This window comes from Podarcis pityusensis (genome assembly GCF_964106645.2).
Source record: "Podarcis pityusensis genome assembly, chromosome: 7".
NCBI lineage: Eukaryota > Metazoa > Chordata > Lepidosauria > Squamata > Lacertidae > Podarcis > Podarcis pityusensis.
The window spans coordinates 90,473,555-90,492,842 of NC_138031.1; the positions used below are offsets into that span (position 1 = coordinate 90,473,555).

Consider the following 19,288-nt stretch of genomic DNA (forward strand, 5'->3'; position numbering starts at 1 on the left):
ACAGTAAGAGCTGTTGGACAGTGGAATTTGCTGCCAAGGAGTGTGGTGGAGTCTCCTTCTTTGGAGGTCTTTAAGCAGGGGCTTGACAACCATATGTCAGGAGTGCTCTGATGGCGTTTCCTGCTTGGCAGGGGGTTGGACTCGATGGCCCTTGTGGTCTCTTCCAACTCTATGATTCTATGATTCTAAGTGTCGATCATTTCTCCTACCTAGGCAGTTATCTTTCCACAAGGGCCAACACTGATGCTGAAATCCAGCATTGCCTGAGCTCTGTGATTGTGGCTTTCTCCCGATTGAAGTGCAGAGTGTTTGAGGATCAGGACATTCGCAAGGAACCCAAAATGCTTGTTTACAAAGCTATTGTACTACCAACCTTACTGTATGCTTGTGAAACATGGACCACTTATAAATGCCATCTCCAACTCCTTGAAAGATTCCATCAACGGTGTCTCCAAAAATTTTTACATATCACTTGGGAAGACAGGTAAAGTAATGCCAGAAGCAAAGATCAGTGTCGAAGCAATGATTCTTCAACATCAACTTTGTTGGACTGGTCATGTTATTTGGATGCCTCATTATTGTCTTCCAAAGCGAGTACTCTATTCCAAACTTAAATATGGAAAACATAATGCTGGTGGTCAACAAGAGGTTTAAAGACTCTCTCAAAGCAAATCTTAAAAAATGTAGTATAAACACTGACAATTGGGAAACACTGTCCTGTGAGTGCTCCAATTGGAGAAGAGTATTCACCAAAGGTGTCATGGGTTTTGAAGACACTCAACTCTCGCCCAGAAACCAAATCCACACCGTGATCAACTCCCGCCCAGAAACCAATGTCCCCACTGTGGAAGGGTATGTGGATCCAGAATTGGCCTCCATAGTCACTTATGGACTAACTGTTAAGACCGTGTTTATGGAAGACAATCTTACATGGCTACGAGTGATCGCCAAAGAAGCCCAGAAAGCAAGGGGGCCAAGCTGAAATGACCGGTCTCAAATAGAATGATAAGTAGTACCTCAGCTTCAGTGTATAATAGAAGATTTTGAGCATAAAAACTGGCCCTGTCCATTTGCAACAAATTATTTGGGAGGCAGACAATGTGGACCAGCTAATGGCTATTTTTATCAACACTAAGCAAAGGATCCTGCATGTGTATTCTTTAGAGATTTCTCTCAAAGACCCTGTCCAACCCCAACTTTGCAGGTGTTTGCCCTGAGTGATGTTACCATGTTGATAAAAGCTGGCCTAGACATTTCTTAACATAATTGGTGAGCACATGCTAAGAATACCACAAGTATGCTGTTGGAAAACAAATTGTGTGAATGCCATATTTTGATTATTTCTTTTATATTCCAAAAGCCAAAGAGGATAAAAATTGTTTTCACAATGGTGCCATTTTCATATTTATAGTTATTACCACAGGGAAATAAAAAAGTATTTCCAAGTGTCTAATTTTGTTTCTTGTCATGTTGTGTAAATCTTTTAAGTGGCAATTATAGCTGGTAGGCTTTGGTTCAAAGGACATTTTTATTTACAATACGATCACAAACTAATCCAAAATATTTTACAAATGGAAAATTTTTAAGAAAAATAAAAGGAATTTTTGAGTCTCATATAACACATGGTAGTTGAAGATTTGAGATACATATATGTTTTATATAGTTTGCTTGCAGTGTGGAGGCTTTAATATGTCATGTGCTGTCATAGTGGAAGAAACAAGGCAGAAGGAAAGGGTGTGTCTTGGTGAACAAGTCACGTTCACTTTTCACAGACTGGCAGGGCTCATTCATTGTTGTTATGAGACCCTTTGAGGTCCATCAACCAGTCAGTTCAGCCATGAAGAGAGATGGTGGCTTGGGCATGGAGCCAGTTACCAACTGAAACCCACGAGCCACACATATCAGAATGGCCTGCACATGCAAGTGCAAATATCAAAGATTATGACAGCCTAATTTAGAAAATGCTATTGTTCAACATTGTGATTCAGTAACGCATGTCACTTCACTGTGAATTATCCAGCAAGCTAATAGTAGGCCTTGATCTCTCTTCTACCCATCTTGGAGCTGGAAGGAGGTGGTGAAGCTAGGTTCAAATGGCAGCACAGCTCAGATATACATGTGCTTGGATACCCCTGGGAAAGACTCTCACTCTAGATTAAATTTCCCCTTTACATCTATCATAGAACTGGAGGGTTGGGACCATGAGTGTCATCTAGTCCAGCCCCCTGCAATGCAGAAATCTATTTGCCCAATGCGGGGCTTAAACCCACGACCCAGAGATTAAGATGATTAGTGTGGAAATAAATGAGGATTATGATTTCACATTAAGGCTGTATAAAACAATAAGATGAATTGTCAAGAAACAGAATGTTCTTGACTTATTGTAACAAAGGCAATGAGACAGATTAACAATGTGTTAGCACTTGCAATATACATAACTGCAGGAAGAGAAGGTGCCAGACAGAAAATATTTTCTGAGCAGAAGAGCACAAAAATGGTAGGAGACAGTGGAAGCATTCATTCAGAAAACATTTTTGATCCCCCAGTTAGAACCCAGGAAAATTCATATTGGAGCATTTTAATTTTTTTTCTGGTTCTAAGAAATCTTTGCTCAAGTCACTCAAAGTCAGCCATGGAAATTTTCTCCTATGGAGATGGAACACTTTGATCCTAGTTCTTTGTTGCCATGGTGTAGGTGAGTGAGAAAATAGGGAAAGTAAGCAAAGATTGCAGGGAGCTGGGGGAGGAAGAAAGAAATCAAGGAGTGGCATAAGCAGATCTGTCCCCATTCCCTTAGAAAGATTTTTCAGCTTTGGGAATCTAACACAGCTAAATTATCAAAGTCCTTGTGAAAGTGTGAGTTTGCTAGGAAGACTTCAACTAGTTTTAAGTTTAGATTAGCATAGGAATTTTAGATGGAATAATTGCAAATAACATTGCCTCACTAGTTCAAAGTTAAAGCTTTAAATTTCTTTGCAAATCAGAATAGAACAAATCTCTCCCCAGTTTTGGGGAAGGTAAGGTTTTGAAACATAGTGCTGTAACCAAAGATGTTGCTCAGTTGTTGCTAAGGTTTCCTTCAGCAAGATGGGGAGGGAAGCAGTTTATAGGAACTTCCCTCCCACTGCAGCCCCCCGTATCTGCTGTACTGTCCCTAAACTCCCAAGCAGCTTTTTTTTTGGGGGGGGGGAGGCCTGCAAGGTGAGGGAGAGGCATCGCTTATGATTGTTTCCCTCCCATCCCACTGACACAAAGTTACTGCCAGCTGAGTGCTACCGCTGGATACAACCTGTAAACACCTGCAAGACCTGCTTTGTGGCACCCATCTGAAAGCAACCATCATTTAAGCAGCATGTCTGACACAGACTCTTCTTTGCTTCTCTTTATTGGTAATTCACACCGCTTGCAAATACACCAACAACATACTGCCATTTTAGAAGAGTAATTCACACACAAAAATATTTACACAACAGGAAATAAGAGTGTTTCAGAATAATGCACAGGAAGTGCATTATTTTCCATCCTAGACTTTTGCATGATTACTCATTATTAGTAAACTGAAGAGCCCTAATAATCCAAGAGCTTTTTCCCATCTTCTGCTTCATATAATCCTTGGTTCTTGTAAACACACACACACACACACACACACACAGCAGGAAATGAATAGCTGACTCTGTAAGCAACCTCTGAGAAGAGAAAACAGAAAAAGGCAGATAAGTGGCACAAAGAAAAGTCAGAAGAGTGCAATTATTTACTTTGTGACCCTTTACCAGCAACAGTGTGGAACACAAAACTCCTTTCTTCTGCCCCAATTACTTCACCCCACTGCTTCTTTCTGTACCGCAGTAATTAGAGCTAGAGGGTTGCATAGTCAATACCGAGAGAGCAAGAAATTCAAGTTATACAGAGCTCTAAAATATGCATGGCCTCCCTCGTGTTTCCTATTTAGGGCTAACCATAGCTTGCTATGATATTAGCTGTGACCTTCAAAGCAGAATCAGTTACCCATAGTATCTGATTACAACCACAGTTTGCAGATTTTAAATGTCACAGTAAACTGAGGTTAGCATTAAAAAGGAAATGGAGAGAAAAGCCTCTCAAGAGAGGAAGTCGACAGATGGTTTGAACCTGAGCCTCTGATCACAGCAGGATAGTTCAAAACAGTTCATATATAAAATTAGGTAAGTTACAAGGCAAATTTTAAAAATAGCTTGCTTTCCAACATGTAAACACATCTGAATTTAAGATGTGAAGTTTACCTGGGCTAATCAGAAAAAAGGCAGTTAATGGAACCATTAGAACAAATGGAGTAACACATACAGAACAAATTAACTTGGCATGTCCAAAAATAAATGCTGGTACTTTTATTAGATTTAGTTAGCCTTTTCTCACTTAAAGCAGACAAACATGTTACCATAAGTTTCTATGCTTCATGCTATGGTACAGTGTACTTTTAAAAAATACCATTATTTTGCAGTATTTAGCATATCTCAAGCATGCATTTTAAAACTTGTCTGAAATAAAGCTATTTAGTACCTGAGAAACTAAGGCAGTCCTATGTATAGTTCCTTTGGAATAGCCCTGACTGAATTCAATGGAAGTTCTGCCAAAACATCACCATCATTATATTTATTTCTATCTGGCCTTTTTCCTGACAAGACTCAAGATCAGTTACAACTAAAATAGAAACAGCTAAAAACTTTTTTTAACGGAAATTTAATTTTTTTAAAAAATAAGCATAGGATTGCACTGTAACTCATTATTTTAGACACGGGAGGAAAAAATAAGTTTAAAAGAAGTGCATATACTCCCTTCTTTGGTGAAAACCAGCTTCTACAGGTAACACAGCAAGTAGAAGAGGGGCCCAAAAAGCAAATGTGACTCTTAATTTGGCACCGTAACATGGATTACACCCAATGCTTTTCTGTTCCCTCTTTTCAAGTTTCTCGCAGATTTGGTCCCCTTCAGCCTTCATTAGTAACTGTATCGATAGTGAAGAAAGAAGACAAAAACCAGCAAGCCAGTGAAGATCGCCTGCAGAGTAGACAATGTCCAGGGAAGTCCCAGGAATAGAATCTGCAAAGCTGTTTGTGCCTCCCCTGATGACAAGCTGTAGAATAATAACCATGCAAAACAAATATATGTTTACTTAATTTGCAAAACTATGCAGGCCAGAGAATTCAGGTTACCTTCGTGTCCCAGGCTCAGGTTTTTGGGCCACAAGTACACGCAGCCCAGGCTACCATTCTGCCACTGCACAGACCAGAAAGGGAGAGACCAAGGTCCCACGGACTCCGCCGCAGCGCAGCAAGAGACCTGCCCTTGTCTATTTATCTCATCCATAAAACATTCCTTTCCCTCATCCAAAGCCTGCCAAAGAAAAACAATGAAATCTAAGGAATATACAAGTGAGCAAGAATTACCGACGAAAGAAGAATGGCAGACAAAATTGATGGACTATGCAGAATCACATAAATTAACAGGAAGGATTCGAAACCTGCGGGACCAGAGTTTCTTAGAAGACTGGAGTAAATATATGAACTATTTGAAAAGTAATGGTAATGAACAGATCACGCTAGTAGGATTGGAAGAAGTTTTGTAAGGAGGACTATTTGAAATATTGCAAGAAAGACTATGAGAAGAATTGTTAGTTAATGATAATTAAGAGTAATAGAGAAATTAAGAAATGCAGAATAAGTGATAAAGAACGAAAAATCATCAGAGGCGTTGACAGAAGTCTAAAATATTGTATAAGATAAGAAGTTATGTTATATGATTGTTGGAAATGGTATGTTAAAAAAACCAATAAAAATGTAAAAAAAGATGGAGGAATATACACGCTACCATCACAAAAGCACAAAAAAGTAGCAAGAAAAGCAGAAATATTTGAAACCAAAAAAAAGAAAGAAAGAAAAAAGGTAATATTGTTGTCCATAACATGGGGCTGAAATATCACATTGAAATCTTACCTAGGCTTTGAATGGTAAATTGTTGTGTATTCTACTACTTTCTGTTAAGGTAAATGAGAGAAAGGTTTGATGCTAATTGCTGCATCACATTTCAAAACTCTCCAGAAATTTAAAAGGTGTCGTTAGATATTCACTGTTTAACTTTAAAAACCAAAGGGGAGGTGCTCTTCTGTCACCGTTCGTCAATACTTAATATTATGACAAGCTACCATATAAATTACAATACTATTTTAGAAAGCAACCACCATGAAATTGTATCCCCTCTGCTTTTCACTGATGATAACCCACCAAAGGAATAGAACATAAGCAATGGAGCAGCTAAACTCCCATTTCCCTTAGAAAATGACTCACTATTACCACATACTGATGGTAAGACAAGAAACACAAATTCAGATGATGAGGTATGTAAAAAAATATATTTAGATGACTGCATAAAGGGAAAAAAACCTTTGTTTAGCAAACAAAATTAGTATCACCTCAAAAATAAGTAGTATAATGCAATTTACACCCAATAAACTTGGAAGAATTAAAAGCTTCTAATTTCCAACCATTTCCGTCAAAGAAATAGTTTAAAATATTTTGTTTTCTTCCCCCTCTTCTCTCTTCCGCGAAAAAACACACCCCACTGCAGTATAGTTAGTCTGTTAGTGATCATTCAGTCTCTGTCGTATGTTTCTAGATTTTCCATTTTCAAATTTTCGCTTTTTGAAAACTGGTATTCCCTCCATTGTGTCTCCAAGAGAAGTGACAGTTTTTTCTTTAAATATCACTTTGGCATCCTCTGGGGCTTCCAGAACTGGGGCTGGCAGAGAGTCACTTTCCACGTTGGGAAGCTCCAAGTCTACTTTTTCACTAAGATAAAACAAAACAAAACAAAAAGAAGCATTAAACAAATGCAAGTTCCACTAATATATCAAACCAAAATCACGTGACATCGGTAAGGGAATTCAAACACAAAAGCTGACAAGAAAAACCCATCAAGCAAAAACACTGCTCAACCTTGAATCAAATAGGCAACATAAAAGAACAATATAATCAGACTAGTGTTAAGTTAATTGCATACGTAAAACTGACAACGTAAGTTTATGGGAGCAAGCAAGGTTGGGGACAGGCTTGAAGGGACACTCCCCAGGTGTGCCCTTGGGCAGGCAGGCAGCATGGGAGGGCTGGGTGGATTATTATTATTATTATTTATACCCCACCCATCTGGCTGGGTTTCCCCAGTGACTCTGGGCGGCTCTCAACAGAATATTAAAAACACGATAAAACATCAAACATTAAAAACTTCCCTAAACAACAGACTGGTTGCAATATCACCAATTAAACGATGTGTTTAAAATGGATAAGAAAAATGGATTTACTAAGGAAATTTCAAGGTCTGAAAAGGATTTATTGGAAAACATTATGAAGTTACCTTCCAAAATGTGTAAGTTGTTAGAGTGGCATACTAAGGATGAAGAAGTTAAATCAGTAATGATACAAGGGGCACAATATCAAATTTTCATTTTGGGAAAAGTTAAAATTTACAGCATGCTGTGCGCTGAAGGAGAACTATATGAAAATGATGTGTCAGTGGTATTTAACACCTATAAAATTAGGAAAGATGTATAGAATTGCTTCAAATGTATGTTGCAAATATTAGGAGAAGAAAGGCATGTTCTACCACATGTGGTGGACGTGCAAGATAACAAACGCATTCTAGGAAATGATCTATAGTGAGTTGAAAAAAATGTTTAAAAGAATGTTTGTGAAAAAAACCAGAGGCTTTTTTATTAGGAATTTTAGGTGCAGAGATACCAAAGTAGCAGAAACGATTATTCATGTATGTGATGACAGCAGCGAGGATACTACTGGCCCAGAGATGGAAAGAAGATAAAGTCCTGACCAGAGACGAATGGCTGATGATGATGATGCCAAAAATGGCAAAAATGACTGGGAAGATCAGAAACCAGGAAGAGAAGAACTTTAAGGAGTAGGAAAATTTTACACTGTACTTAAGAGAACACTGTAAACAACTAAAAACTTTGGCAGGATTTGAGTGATGCTTGTAATGTACTAAAAATAAAGGTAAAAATGGATTATTTAAGAAAAACAGAAAATAAGTGAAGCAGTTGAAAAAGATTGAAAATGGAAGGGAGATGGGGAGTCAAAGGATTCAGGGGATCCTAATGATCCTAAATGATGATGTTGATGTTTAATGTTTGAATTTAAATTTGCAATGTAAAACTCAATAAAAAAGATTTATAAAAAAAAACCTTCCCTAAACAGGGCTGCCTTCATATATCTTCTAAAAGAATTGTGCTTGGAAACGTACTGGGAGCCAATGTAGGTCTTTCAAGACTGGTGGGTTTTTTTAAAATGTATTTTTATTAAATGTAAATTTATTTTTAAATATATTTTTATTAAAGATTTTCTTGGTTTACAAAAGTATGTGCAATGTCTCTCTCTCTTTTCCCCCCAAGTAACATTTTTTTACAGATCAGTTTCATTTGTTGAGATATTAGGAAGAAAAGGGGGGAAGAGGTGGAGGGGGGAAAGGTCAGTGGGAGTGGAGTGGGGTGCCAATGTTTCTATTTTACTTAATATATGTGGGGTTTTGTGTCAGCATCGCTTGTGCAGGTTCTCTGCTATTCACTTGTGTTCCTTTGGTGGTGAGAGAGGTTGGGGTGGGGTTGACCTAGGGTGTGGTTGTTTGTTTGTGATTGGCTGTGGTGATCTTTGTTTTCATGTGTGAGTGGGGTGGGTGGGTGTTTTGGATCAGGTTAGCCATATTGATTTGTACGCTGTTGGTGGATTTTTGTCGTCATCTTGTTGGGCTGTGTATGTGATAAAGGGGAGCCATACCGGGGTGAAGGCATCTTCTTCTATTTGTCCCCGTGTCAGTTTCAGTTTATTGGTAAATTTTTCTAGTAAGGCTGTTTCCCATACTATTTGGTGCCATTGGTCCATGCTTACTCCTGACAGGTCTCTCCAGTATCTGGTTATGATGTTTCTGGTTGCTGAAAGTAGGTGGGTTATGAGTTCTTTGCGGTGTAAATGGGCATTATTGTCTTCGAAGATGTTTAGTAGGGCCAGTTCTGGGGTGATTTCTAATACTTGCTTAGTTATTTTACATATTTCTCATATAGCTGTTGTCCAGAATAGTTGGATTTTGGGGCACTCCCACCACATGTGGAGGTATGTGCCTGTGGAGGTGCACCCTCTCCAGCATTTTGGTGAGGTTCCTGGGCATATTAGCGCTAGTTTTCTTGGTGTTAGGTACCACCTGTAGGTGAGTTTCAGAGTAAGTTCTTTCCTTTTCGTTGATATGGATTTAAAGGGTTGTTTAGACCACATTCTGGTCCATTGAGTGGGGTTAATCTCATAGCCTATGTCATCCTCCCATTGTTTTTTTATTGTGTCCAGGGGGTTCGTGGGATTTTGGAGTAGCATTTTGCATATTGCGGATACCATCACTTTACCGTGTCCCTTTGTTGTTAGGAGGAGGTTTTCGAAGGTTGTCAGGGGCCTAGTTGCTACTGATTTTACTGCTGGATTGTTTAAGAGAGCATGTAGTTGGTGTTGTGCTAACCAGGGCATTTGGGTGTCTTCTAGTTTGTCCTGTATTTCTTGTGTTGACAGAGGTTTGTTATTTTATAGAATTAGGCAATATAAGCCTTTGGTTTGCCAGGTTTTTATTTGGAGGTTTTGCGCTGCATGGTGGAATAATGGGTTACCAGGGGCAGTGGTGGGGATTGGTGGGGATGGGGTTGGGGATAGTTTGCCTATTTCTGCTTTCCCTGGTTTGAGCATGGTCTATGTGCCTATGTGTACCTGTTAACTGTTGTGGGAATCTTCCTTAGTTTGTTTGGGAGGAGTGGGTATGCTGTGGTGCAGGTATTTTCAATTGCTTTCCTCTCTAGGTGTATCCATTGTTTTCTCTCATCTTCTAATATGTATGGGATTATATGGCATATTTGGTTGGCAATGTAATATGCTTCTATGTTGGGGATTCCCCATCCTCCTTCTGAGGTGGGGAGGTGCAGGTATTTGGGGCTTATTCTTGGTTTTTTTTATGTGAGAAGATAAAAGAGTGTAGTTTTCTCTGCCATCTGTGGAGTTGGGGGAATCCAGATTGGGAGGGTTTGGAATAGGTAGGTTAGTTTTGGGAGGGTGATCATTTGGATCATGGCTATTTTGACTGAGAGAGTGAAATTCATGTTGTTCCATCTTTTTAGGTCTTTGTTAATTTGTCGCCACAGGGGCTTGTAGTTGTGGAGGAACAATTTATTGAGGTTTCTGGTTATTTGTACCCCTAGGTATCTGAACTTGGTGTGGCAAAGTTTTATCTTGGTGACATTAGGGAGTTCTTTTTGGGTGTGTTGAAGCACATAGCTTCTGACTTTGCAAAATTTACCTGTATGCCTGACACCATTGCAAATGTGTTGAGTTCTCTGATTAGGGAGGTTGCTGTGCTTATGGGGTCTGGTGTTGTGACCATTAGGTCATCTGCAAAGAGCCCTAATTTATAGGTTCTGCCTTTTATTTCCACTCCCTTGATGTCTGTGGCTGCTCGGATTTAGATTGTTAAGGGTTCCAGAGCCAGGATAAATAAGAAGGGAGACAGTGGGCATCCTTGCTTCGGGCCTCTTTGGAATGCTATAGTATTTGAGTCCATATTGTTAGTTCTGCATTTTGCTGAGGCTTGGGAGTATATTTGTTTGAGGATTTGTAGGAAGTTGGGGCCAAATTTCATGTTAGTTAGTACTGCTAATATGTATTTCCATTCTAAGCAAGGATGTCTAGGGATATAATTGTCAGTGGGAGTTTAGTTGCCTTGCTGTGTTCGATCAGGTTCAGTAGTTTCCTGATGGGGTCTGTAATACTGCAACCAGGGACAAAGCCAGTCTGGTCTGGGGCTACCAACTTGTGCAGGAAGATTTTTAGCGGTTGGCCAAGACTGATGTGCATATCTTGTAGTCTTGGTTTATTAATGAGATTGGGCAGTATGATTCTACTTTGAGGCTGTCTTTCAGTGGTTTGGGGATGGAGACTATTTTGGAATGAGTCCAGGTTTTGGGGATGGGCCCCCCTTTTATGATGTCATTGAATAGGTGGGTCATGTAGGGCATCAGGGGTTCTTTGAATTTCCTATAGAATGCTGCTGTGAAGCCGTCTGGGCCTGGGGCTTTGTGTGGTTTCAGGTTTTTGAGGACCGTATCTATTTCCTCTGGGGTGATAGGACTGTCCATGAATTCCTGTTCCTCATCAGTTAAGGTAGGCATGGTCAGTCCCACTAGGAATTTTCTGATTTCCTTCTCAGGTGGGTTATGGGAGGTGTATAGGTTGGAATAGAATTCTGTAAAGCCTGAGGTTATTTCTTTGGGGGAGAATGGTATGTTGCCATCTTTTTTGGTGATTGCAGTGTATTCTTGTTTTGAGTGCTTTTTTCCTACATCTATTTGCTAGTAGTCTGGCGTTTTCCCCTCCATATTCATAGAAGCATTGTTTAGAGTATAGAATACTGACCATTGTTTTGCTGATTTCTAGGGAGTCTAGCTCTCTCCTTTTTTGTTCTATAAGTTTGAGGAGTTTTTTAGATCCTGTTTGTTTGTAGCGTGATGAGATGGCTGTGATGTCTTGCTCTATTTTGCTAATTTTTGTGGAGGTTTGCTTTAAGGAATGCTTTCTCTTTTATGCAAGCTCCTCTGGTGACCGCTTTCATTGTGTTCCATAGGAGGGGGGTTGTTACATTGTCTAAATAATTTTCCTTGAAGTAGTTTTGGAGAGTTTTTGTGAGACTCTCTCTAATTTGTTTGTCTGTAATTAGGATGGGACTGAAGGACCATGATGGGGTGGTTTGTGTTCCCTCTCCTATTTAAACAGTGACTTCTACTGGGGCGTGATCTGTGATCACCTATGTTTGTTGATTCCACGGAGGGGATCAGACCCTGTGTGAGCAGAATGCTGTCCAGTCTGGACATTGTACAATGGCATCCGGATTGGAATGTATGGATGGTGTCTCCTGGGTTTTGCTCACTCCAAATGTCGTAGAGAACCCTTTTATGTAGCATTTTTAGTAACTTGTAAGAATCTCTAGTTGTTGGGGGTTTCTTTTGGAGGAAGGTTGCCCATGGGGTTGTAGGGTGGATGTCTTGCAGGGATATACCTTTCATATTTAGGTTGAAGTCTCCTCCTAGGATTGCTTCCCCTTCAGAGGAGAGGAACTTGTTTAAGTGTTTTCTGGGTGAATTCTAGTTCTTTCGAGTTTGGGGAATATATGGAACAAAAATGAATCTGCCTCTTTTGTTCTTTAGGACTGTTGTGGCTTTGAAGTTCAGGTCTCTACTAAGTATTATGGCTACTCTGCGGGCCTTTCCTGAGCCTGGTGCAACCCACTGTTGACTGATGCAGGAGTTGCTAAGGAGTTTGCTCCCTTTGGGTGGGTTGTGTATTTCTTGTAGGAAGGTGATGTGTGGTTTCATGGTGTTTATGTATGAGGTGATGCGTTTTCTTTTGACGGGGTTTTCCAGCCCCCTCACATTTAATGTAATTGCTTTTAGGCTAGCCATCTTGCTTATCTATTTGTAGGGTGATTCCTTGCCAACCCGTCCGGGTTGTCCTGTGTCTCTCACTTTGTGTTATTTAACGAACCAATGGGGTTGCGCTGACCTAGTGTGTGGTGGGTGGGGGACTAGTAGGATTAGGATTAGATTTGGGTTAAAGAGTAGGGGGTAGAGTGTAGAGAGTATCCTATATGAAAGGGATGCTGGTGGGAAAGGGACGCGGGTGGCGCTGTGGGTTAAAGCCTCAGCACCTAGGACTTGCCGATCGAAAGGTTGGCGGTTCGAATCCCCGCGGCGGGGTGCGCTCCCGTCGTTCGGTCCCAGCGCCTGCCAACCTAGCAGTTCGAAAGCACCCTCGGGTGCAAGTAGATAAATAGGGACCGCTTACCAGCGGGAAGGTAAATGGTGTTCCGTGTGATGCGCTGGCTCGCCAGATGCAGCTTGTCACGCTGGCCACGTGACCCGGAAGTGTCTTCGGACAGCGCTGGCTCCCGGCCTCTAGAGTGAGATGAGCGCACAACCCTAGAGTCTGGCAAGACTGGCCCGTACGGGCAGGGGTACCTTTACCTTTACCTTTTAGTGTGTGGTGGGTGGGGGACTAGTAGGATTAGGATTAAATTTGGGTTAAAGAGTAGGGGGTAGAGTGTAGAGAGTATCCTATATGTAGTCTCATAGGTGTTTATAGGGGGATTTTGGGCCATCTGGCACTTAGCCAGTTGGTCCTAAGTCTCAGCTGGTGTGGAGGGCCTTGTTCAGGGGCAGACCATCCTCTGTGTCATTCGCGATAGGGGCTGGTCAGTGAGACAGTGTTAATTGTCTTTGTGAAGCCAATGTCGGGTATAGGGCTCATAAGCAGTGCTGCCAATGTTATTAGCAACATCATTGGTATGTTGGGGTGGGGATGTGGGTGTTGGTACGCTCTGGTGCCACCGCTGTGCTGGTTGGGTGTCAGATTTTAGCCTGTTTGTGGGTTGTTTTATTGAGGTTGGAGAAGTTATTTTTCCTTAGTATGGAGTAGCGGGGTGCTGAAAGTGTGGGTTATGGGCTGTTGGGTGATGGGGAAAGTGGTTTGAAATCGTCTGGACTGGCATTGGGGTGGGATGTGGAGGTGTAGGGCTGCGGGGGGGGGGGATATTGCTGGTGTTAGCTATATTTATGGCCTAGGAGGAGAGGGGAGAAGGAAGGGGGGAGGGGGAAGAATCACCAGTCCTTCAGTTTGAGGTGTTTTCCGGTTGCTTCATTCAGCTGTAGTTGTTGTTGTAGGGTTGTTCATCTGTGATGTGTTGGTTTGGTTGATCTTGGCCTGGTGTCTTGTGCTGTACAGCGGGACGATTCTGTGCATGGTGGTGGTTAGCTGTACTGGTTTGCACTGTTGTGTCGCTTCTGTTGCTTCTTTTTCCTCTTTACTGTCGTCCAATTGTTTGCTGTTGTTTCATCATGGTTGTGGCTGTCACTTGGTGGGTCTGTCAGTTGCCATTCTGGTGGTAGGTTGAGTTCGATGTCCTTCAGTAGTTGCAGTACTTCAGGTATGTTAGTAGCTGTGCATTGTATTGTGTTGGTTGTTACAATGAGGTGGAAGGGGAAGCCCCATCGGTACTTGATCCTTGCTTGGAGACGCTGGGTGCATGTGAGTAGGCTTTTTCTCCGATTTAGGGTGTCCTGGGATAAATCCTGTAAGAGCAATATGGGGTTATTTCCATATCAAAGGTTGGTTGAGTTTCTGGTGTTGTTCCATACCTCTTCTTTCTTTTTGTAGCACGTGAAGCACACAATGATGTCTCTTGGGGGGCGTGCGTTGGGTTTTGGCATAGGTTTTAGGGCTCTGTGAGCCCTCTCTAGGTCATCTACCTTGAGTGTCAGGTTTGGGATTGTATTTTTCAACCAGCATACAATTAGGTCTGCTGGGCTTTTCTCCTCCACTTTTTCAGGAAAGTTGCAGAAGCGGATGTTGCAGCATCTACTGTGATCTTTGAGGTCTGCTTGTTTGATTTTCATTTCTGTGTTTTCTGTTTCTATTCTTTCCAGGTGGCTTTCCAGTTCAGCCAATTTATTATTCACATGTGTGTTTTCCTCTCTGTACTCCTTTATTATTCTTTCTTGTATTTGGTTCTTATTTTCTAGAGTTTCCACTTTGAAGGTCAGGTCACTGCACACTTTCAGTAGTTCTGTTAGTCTTGTTTTCACTTCCTTCAGTTCTCGTTTAGTTGCTGGGTCGTTCTCAACTTGGGGTGTGTGTGTGTTGTGTCCTCAGTGTTGTTTGCCATCTCCCTGGTCGGTGTCATCGCAATCTCACTGATGTTTTTGGTTTAAGACCTGCTTGATGTCCTCTTGGGGAGGGGCGTGTTGTGATTTGGAGTTGTGGTTCCTGGATGTTGCTGAGCTGAACAGGCGTTGTTGACTGGTGGCTTTTAAAGAGTGTCTGGATCAGGTGGTCATTTGTGTCCCGTCTGGGTTGTGTTTTGAGGGCTTCTCTGGGGTTCCCGTAATCTTCTCAGTGGTGTGCACTCATACACACAAAAGGACATCATGGACTGTCCTCGGAGTTTGCTAGATGACATCGCGGGAGACCGCTGCCCCAGGAGAGCGAGGAAGATTCTTAGGGACGACTCATACCCTGGCCAGCACTTCTTTAATCTCCTACCTTCGGGCAGGAGATACAGAAGTATAGTCAGCCGCACCAACAGGTTAAAGAACAGTTTTTATACGTGGGCTGTTGGGCTGCTGAATGGAAAAAAAATAGTGGTGTAATTGACTTCTGACAAGCACACAGTGTGCGAACAAGACTGAGTGTATGTTTGGGGGGGGTCTCGTTTAATTTCACCGCACACTGGTGGTGTAGTGACAATAAAGGTTTATTATTAGGGGTACTGGGGTCCAGTTAGGGGTGGAAGGTGGGATTAGGGGTTAGTTAATGCTGGCAAGGGTGTGTTTAGGACAGAACCAAACAAAGCAATATAGGGGCAAAAGATTGGAAAGAAGAGAAGAGAAGAAAGGGATTTAGGAGATGAGGGGGGGAGGAGATTAGAGAATAAAATAGGAGAGTGAGAGAAAGAGGGGAAGGAAGAAAGAAAGGGGGGAGAGAGAGAGAGAGAGAGAGACAGAGAGAGAGAAAGAAAGTAAAGTAGTAACAATGATAATATATTGCAGTGGTGGTTCTAATTATGGTATGAGGTAAGGGACCGTGGGGAGGGGGGTTATTAATGAAAGTGGGTGGGGAGGTATATGTATGTAGATGTAGGGGTTAAGAAGGAAAGAGGAAGTAAGAAACAGACAAACCCAAAAAAGGAAAATAAATAAAAAGAGAAGAGAGAAACCTGAAGATGGTGAGGTGGTGGTGCCTGACTGTAATATCTGTGTATCAAATGCTAAAAGTAAAAATGAAAAATATGGTAAAGTAAAAGTATGTAGAAAACCTCTTTGAGGGGCTGGGCAAACCAATACACAGTACAGTGGTGCCCCGCAAGACAAATGCCTCGCAAGACGAAAAACCCGCTAGACGAAAGGGTTTTCCGTTTTTAGATGCGCTTCGCAAGACGAATTTCCCTATGGGCTTGTTTCGCAAAACGAAAAAGTCTTGCGAGTCTTGCGATTTTTTCGCTCCCCCCCCCTTTTTCTAAGCCGCTAATAACCTTTTAGCCGCTAAGCCGCTAATAGCCGCTAAACTGCTAATAGCGCTAATCCGCTAATCAGGTTGCTTCGCAAGACGAAAAAACCGCTAGACGAAGAGACTCGCGGAACGGATTAATTTCGTCTTGCGAGGCACCACTGTAGTGTGTGTGTGTGTTCTCCTTAAGAAGAAGAAAGGGAGGGAGATAGAAAAGGGGGAGTGGGGAGAAGGAGGGGTGAAGAAAGAGAACAACAAAAAAAGAAGGGAAAAATAAAAGTAAAGGGGGGGAGTAAGAGGAAGGGTATCAATAGCAATGGCAGTAATATGGAGAAAAGTTTTGTTTTAAAAGAGGGCAGTGGTCGTAGCAGCGGAGTGGGAAGGACTCCCCCCCCTCAAAAACAAGCTAACAAATAAAACAGAAATGGATTCAAAATTTTGTTATTCTCCCTTTTTAAAAATAAAAATAAAAAGATAAAAATAAAAGATAAAAATGAGAATTAAAAGTATATTAAAAAAAAAGATTTTAAAAAATTGGTTATTTTATTTTTAAAAATGAATAAAGCACGGAAAGAATAAGTAAAAGAGAGCAGAAAGTCTGGGGTGAAGTGGCAGTCCCAGGGAATGGCCTGTGCTGGTTCAAGACTCTCTTCTTGGTACCGCCATTTTAATTCGTAAGAGTAAAAATTCAAATAAAGGGTGGCTGCAGTGGCAGTGCCCCCCCCTTTTAAAAAATGATAAAAGTAGGTATATGGAGGGAGGGAATTTAAATTTTTTTAAAAATTATTTATTTATTTTTTAGAAGTGGGGAAGATCATTATTATTTTTTGGGGGGGAGGGGTAAAAAGTAGTTTCTTCCTTTCTGCGATCTCCTTTGACGCACGACCTTCCTCTGCTTCCTCTGAGGCTTGCTTTTGGCGCGCTAGCCACCGGAGGGCTAGGCTTGGGTCGGGCTCAGCCGCGTGGCCTCCTTTGCCCTCCCAATGCTCACCTACCTCTCCTCTTCTTTCCCGTCAGCAGCGGCGATGGCAGCAGCAGCGGTAAGGTTGGGGCTCCTTTTTCTTTCTTCCTCTTTCCCCCTTTCCTTCTCCTTAGCTCCGTGGTCCTCCTGGCCCTGGAGCTCCTCTGGGCCGTTCGAAGGGTGCCCGGGTGCCTTCCCAGCTCGATCAAAGCCACGGGGGGGGGGGGGGTTAGGCTCCTCCGGTAGACATACCGGGCACCCCCGATTCCTCTCTGCTAGCGGCACTGGCAGCAGCAGTCCTGGCAGCCTGGGAGTCAGCCAGCCAGAGCCGTTTACTATGGCTGGCTTCAGGAGCTGTTTTCTGCCGTGGTGGCTGCCATGGTGCCTCGCTGGAAGACTGGTGTTATGTGGACTCGGCGGATACTCCCAGTCACCAGTCTAGTTGCCATATTTTGGATTAGTTGTAGTTTCTGGGTCACCTTCAAAGGTAGCCCCTCATAGACCACATTGCAGTAGTCCAAGCAGGAGATAACCAGAGCATGCACCAGTCTCGCGAGACATTCTGCAGGCAGGGAGGGTCTCAGCCTGCGTACCAGATGGAGCTGGGAGACAGCTGCTCTGGACACAGAATTGCCTTGAGCCTCCATGGACAGCTGTGAGTCCAAAATGACTCCCAGGCTGTGCACCTAGTCTTTCGGGGGCACAGTTACCCCATTCAGGACCAAGGAGTCCCCTATACCTGCCCACCCCCTGTCCCCCCAAAACAGTATTTCTGTCTTGTCAGGATTCAGCCTGAATCTGTTAGCCACCATCCATCCTCCAACTGCCTCCAGACACTCACATAGGACCTTCACCGCCTTCACTGGTTCTGATTTAAAAGAGAGGTAGAGCTGGGTATCATCCGCATACTGATGAACACCCAGCCAAAACCCCCCAATAACGGAGAAAGGATGGAACCCTGAGGCACCCCACAAGTGAGAGACCAGGGGTCCAAATACTCATCCCCCAACACCACTTTCTGGACACGGCCCAGGAGGAGGGAATGGAACCACTATATAACAGTGCCCCCAGCTCCCAGCTCCTCTAGACAGTCCAGAAGAATGTTATGCTCGATGGTAACAAAGGCTGCCGAGAGATCCAGCAGAACTAGGAAACAGCTTATTGTAACACAAATAATGTAATATTAGTTAAAGGAAAGAAAAGAGTGAGAAAATGAACTAGAAAAATGCGTTTAGATGCAAAGAAATAGGAGAAAATTTGTGTAGGGTTGGGGGAGGCCAAGGGATCTAAGTAATCCCAGGAGTGAAAAAATTGAAAATAATGTGAATGTCCCCTTCGTGGATCACTGCCTTGCCGTGGCGAAGGGGCCTGAATAACTCAGAGAAGCTATGAGCTATGCCGTGCAGGGCCACCCAAGATGAACAGGTCATAGTGGAGTTTTGACCAAACGTGATCCACCTGGAGGAGGAACCGGCAAGCCACTCCAGTATCCCTGCCAATAAAACTCTATGGACAAAGGCAACAGGCATATAAAAGTTATGACGCTGGAAGATGAGCCCCTCAGGTCGGAAGGCATCCAACATGCTACTGAGGAAGAGCGGAGGACAAGTACAAGTAGATTCAGAGCTAATGAAGCGGCTGGGCCAAAGCTGAAAGGACGCTCAGTTGCGGATATGCCTGGAAGCGAAAGGAAAGTCCAATGCTGTAAATAAAAATATTGCATAGGAACCTGGAATGTAAGAACCATGAACCTTGGTAAGTTGGATGTGGTCAAAAATGAGATGGCAAGAATAAATATTGACATCCTGGGCATCAGCGAACTAAAATGGACGGGAATGGGCAAATTCAGTTCGGATGACCATCATATCTACTACTGTGGGCAAGAATCCCGTAAAAGAAATGGAGTGGCCCTCATAGTCAACGAAAGAGTGGCGAAAGCTGTACTGGGGTGCAATCTCAAAAATGATAGAATGATCTCAATACGAATCCAAGGCAGACCTTTTAACATCACAGTAATCCAAGTCTATGCACCAACCACTGGTGCTGAAGAAACTGAAATTGACCAATTCTGTGAAGACTTACAACACCTTATAGAAATGACACCAAAGAAGGATGTTCTTCTCATTATAGGGGATTGGAATGCTAAAGTAGGGAGTCAAGAGATAAAAGGAACAACTGGCAAGTTTGGCCTTGGAGTTCAAAACGAAGC

At 42.4% G+C, this 19,288-nt stretch overlaps 1 protein-coding gene across 5 annotated transcripts in view; it reads right to left on the bottom strand.

The window, feature by feature from the left end:
• Positions 1-6,366: 6,366 nt before the first annotated feature.
• WBP4 (WW domain binding protein 4) overlaps positions 6,367-19,288 on the bottom strand; it is a 29,180-nt gene continuing 16,258 nt past the window's right edge. For all 5 annotated transcript variants that reach the window (XM_081012981.1, XM_081012982.1, XM_081012980.1 and 2 more), the window contains one exon: positions 6,367-6,821. In XM_081012981.1, the coding sequence (XP_080869107.1) occupies positions 6,614-6,821 (208 nt within the window). In that variant the 3' untranslated portion in view covers positions 6,367-6,613. The remainder of the gene's footprint in view (positions 6,822-19,288) is intronic.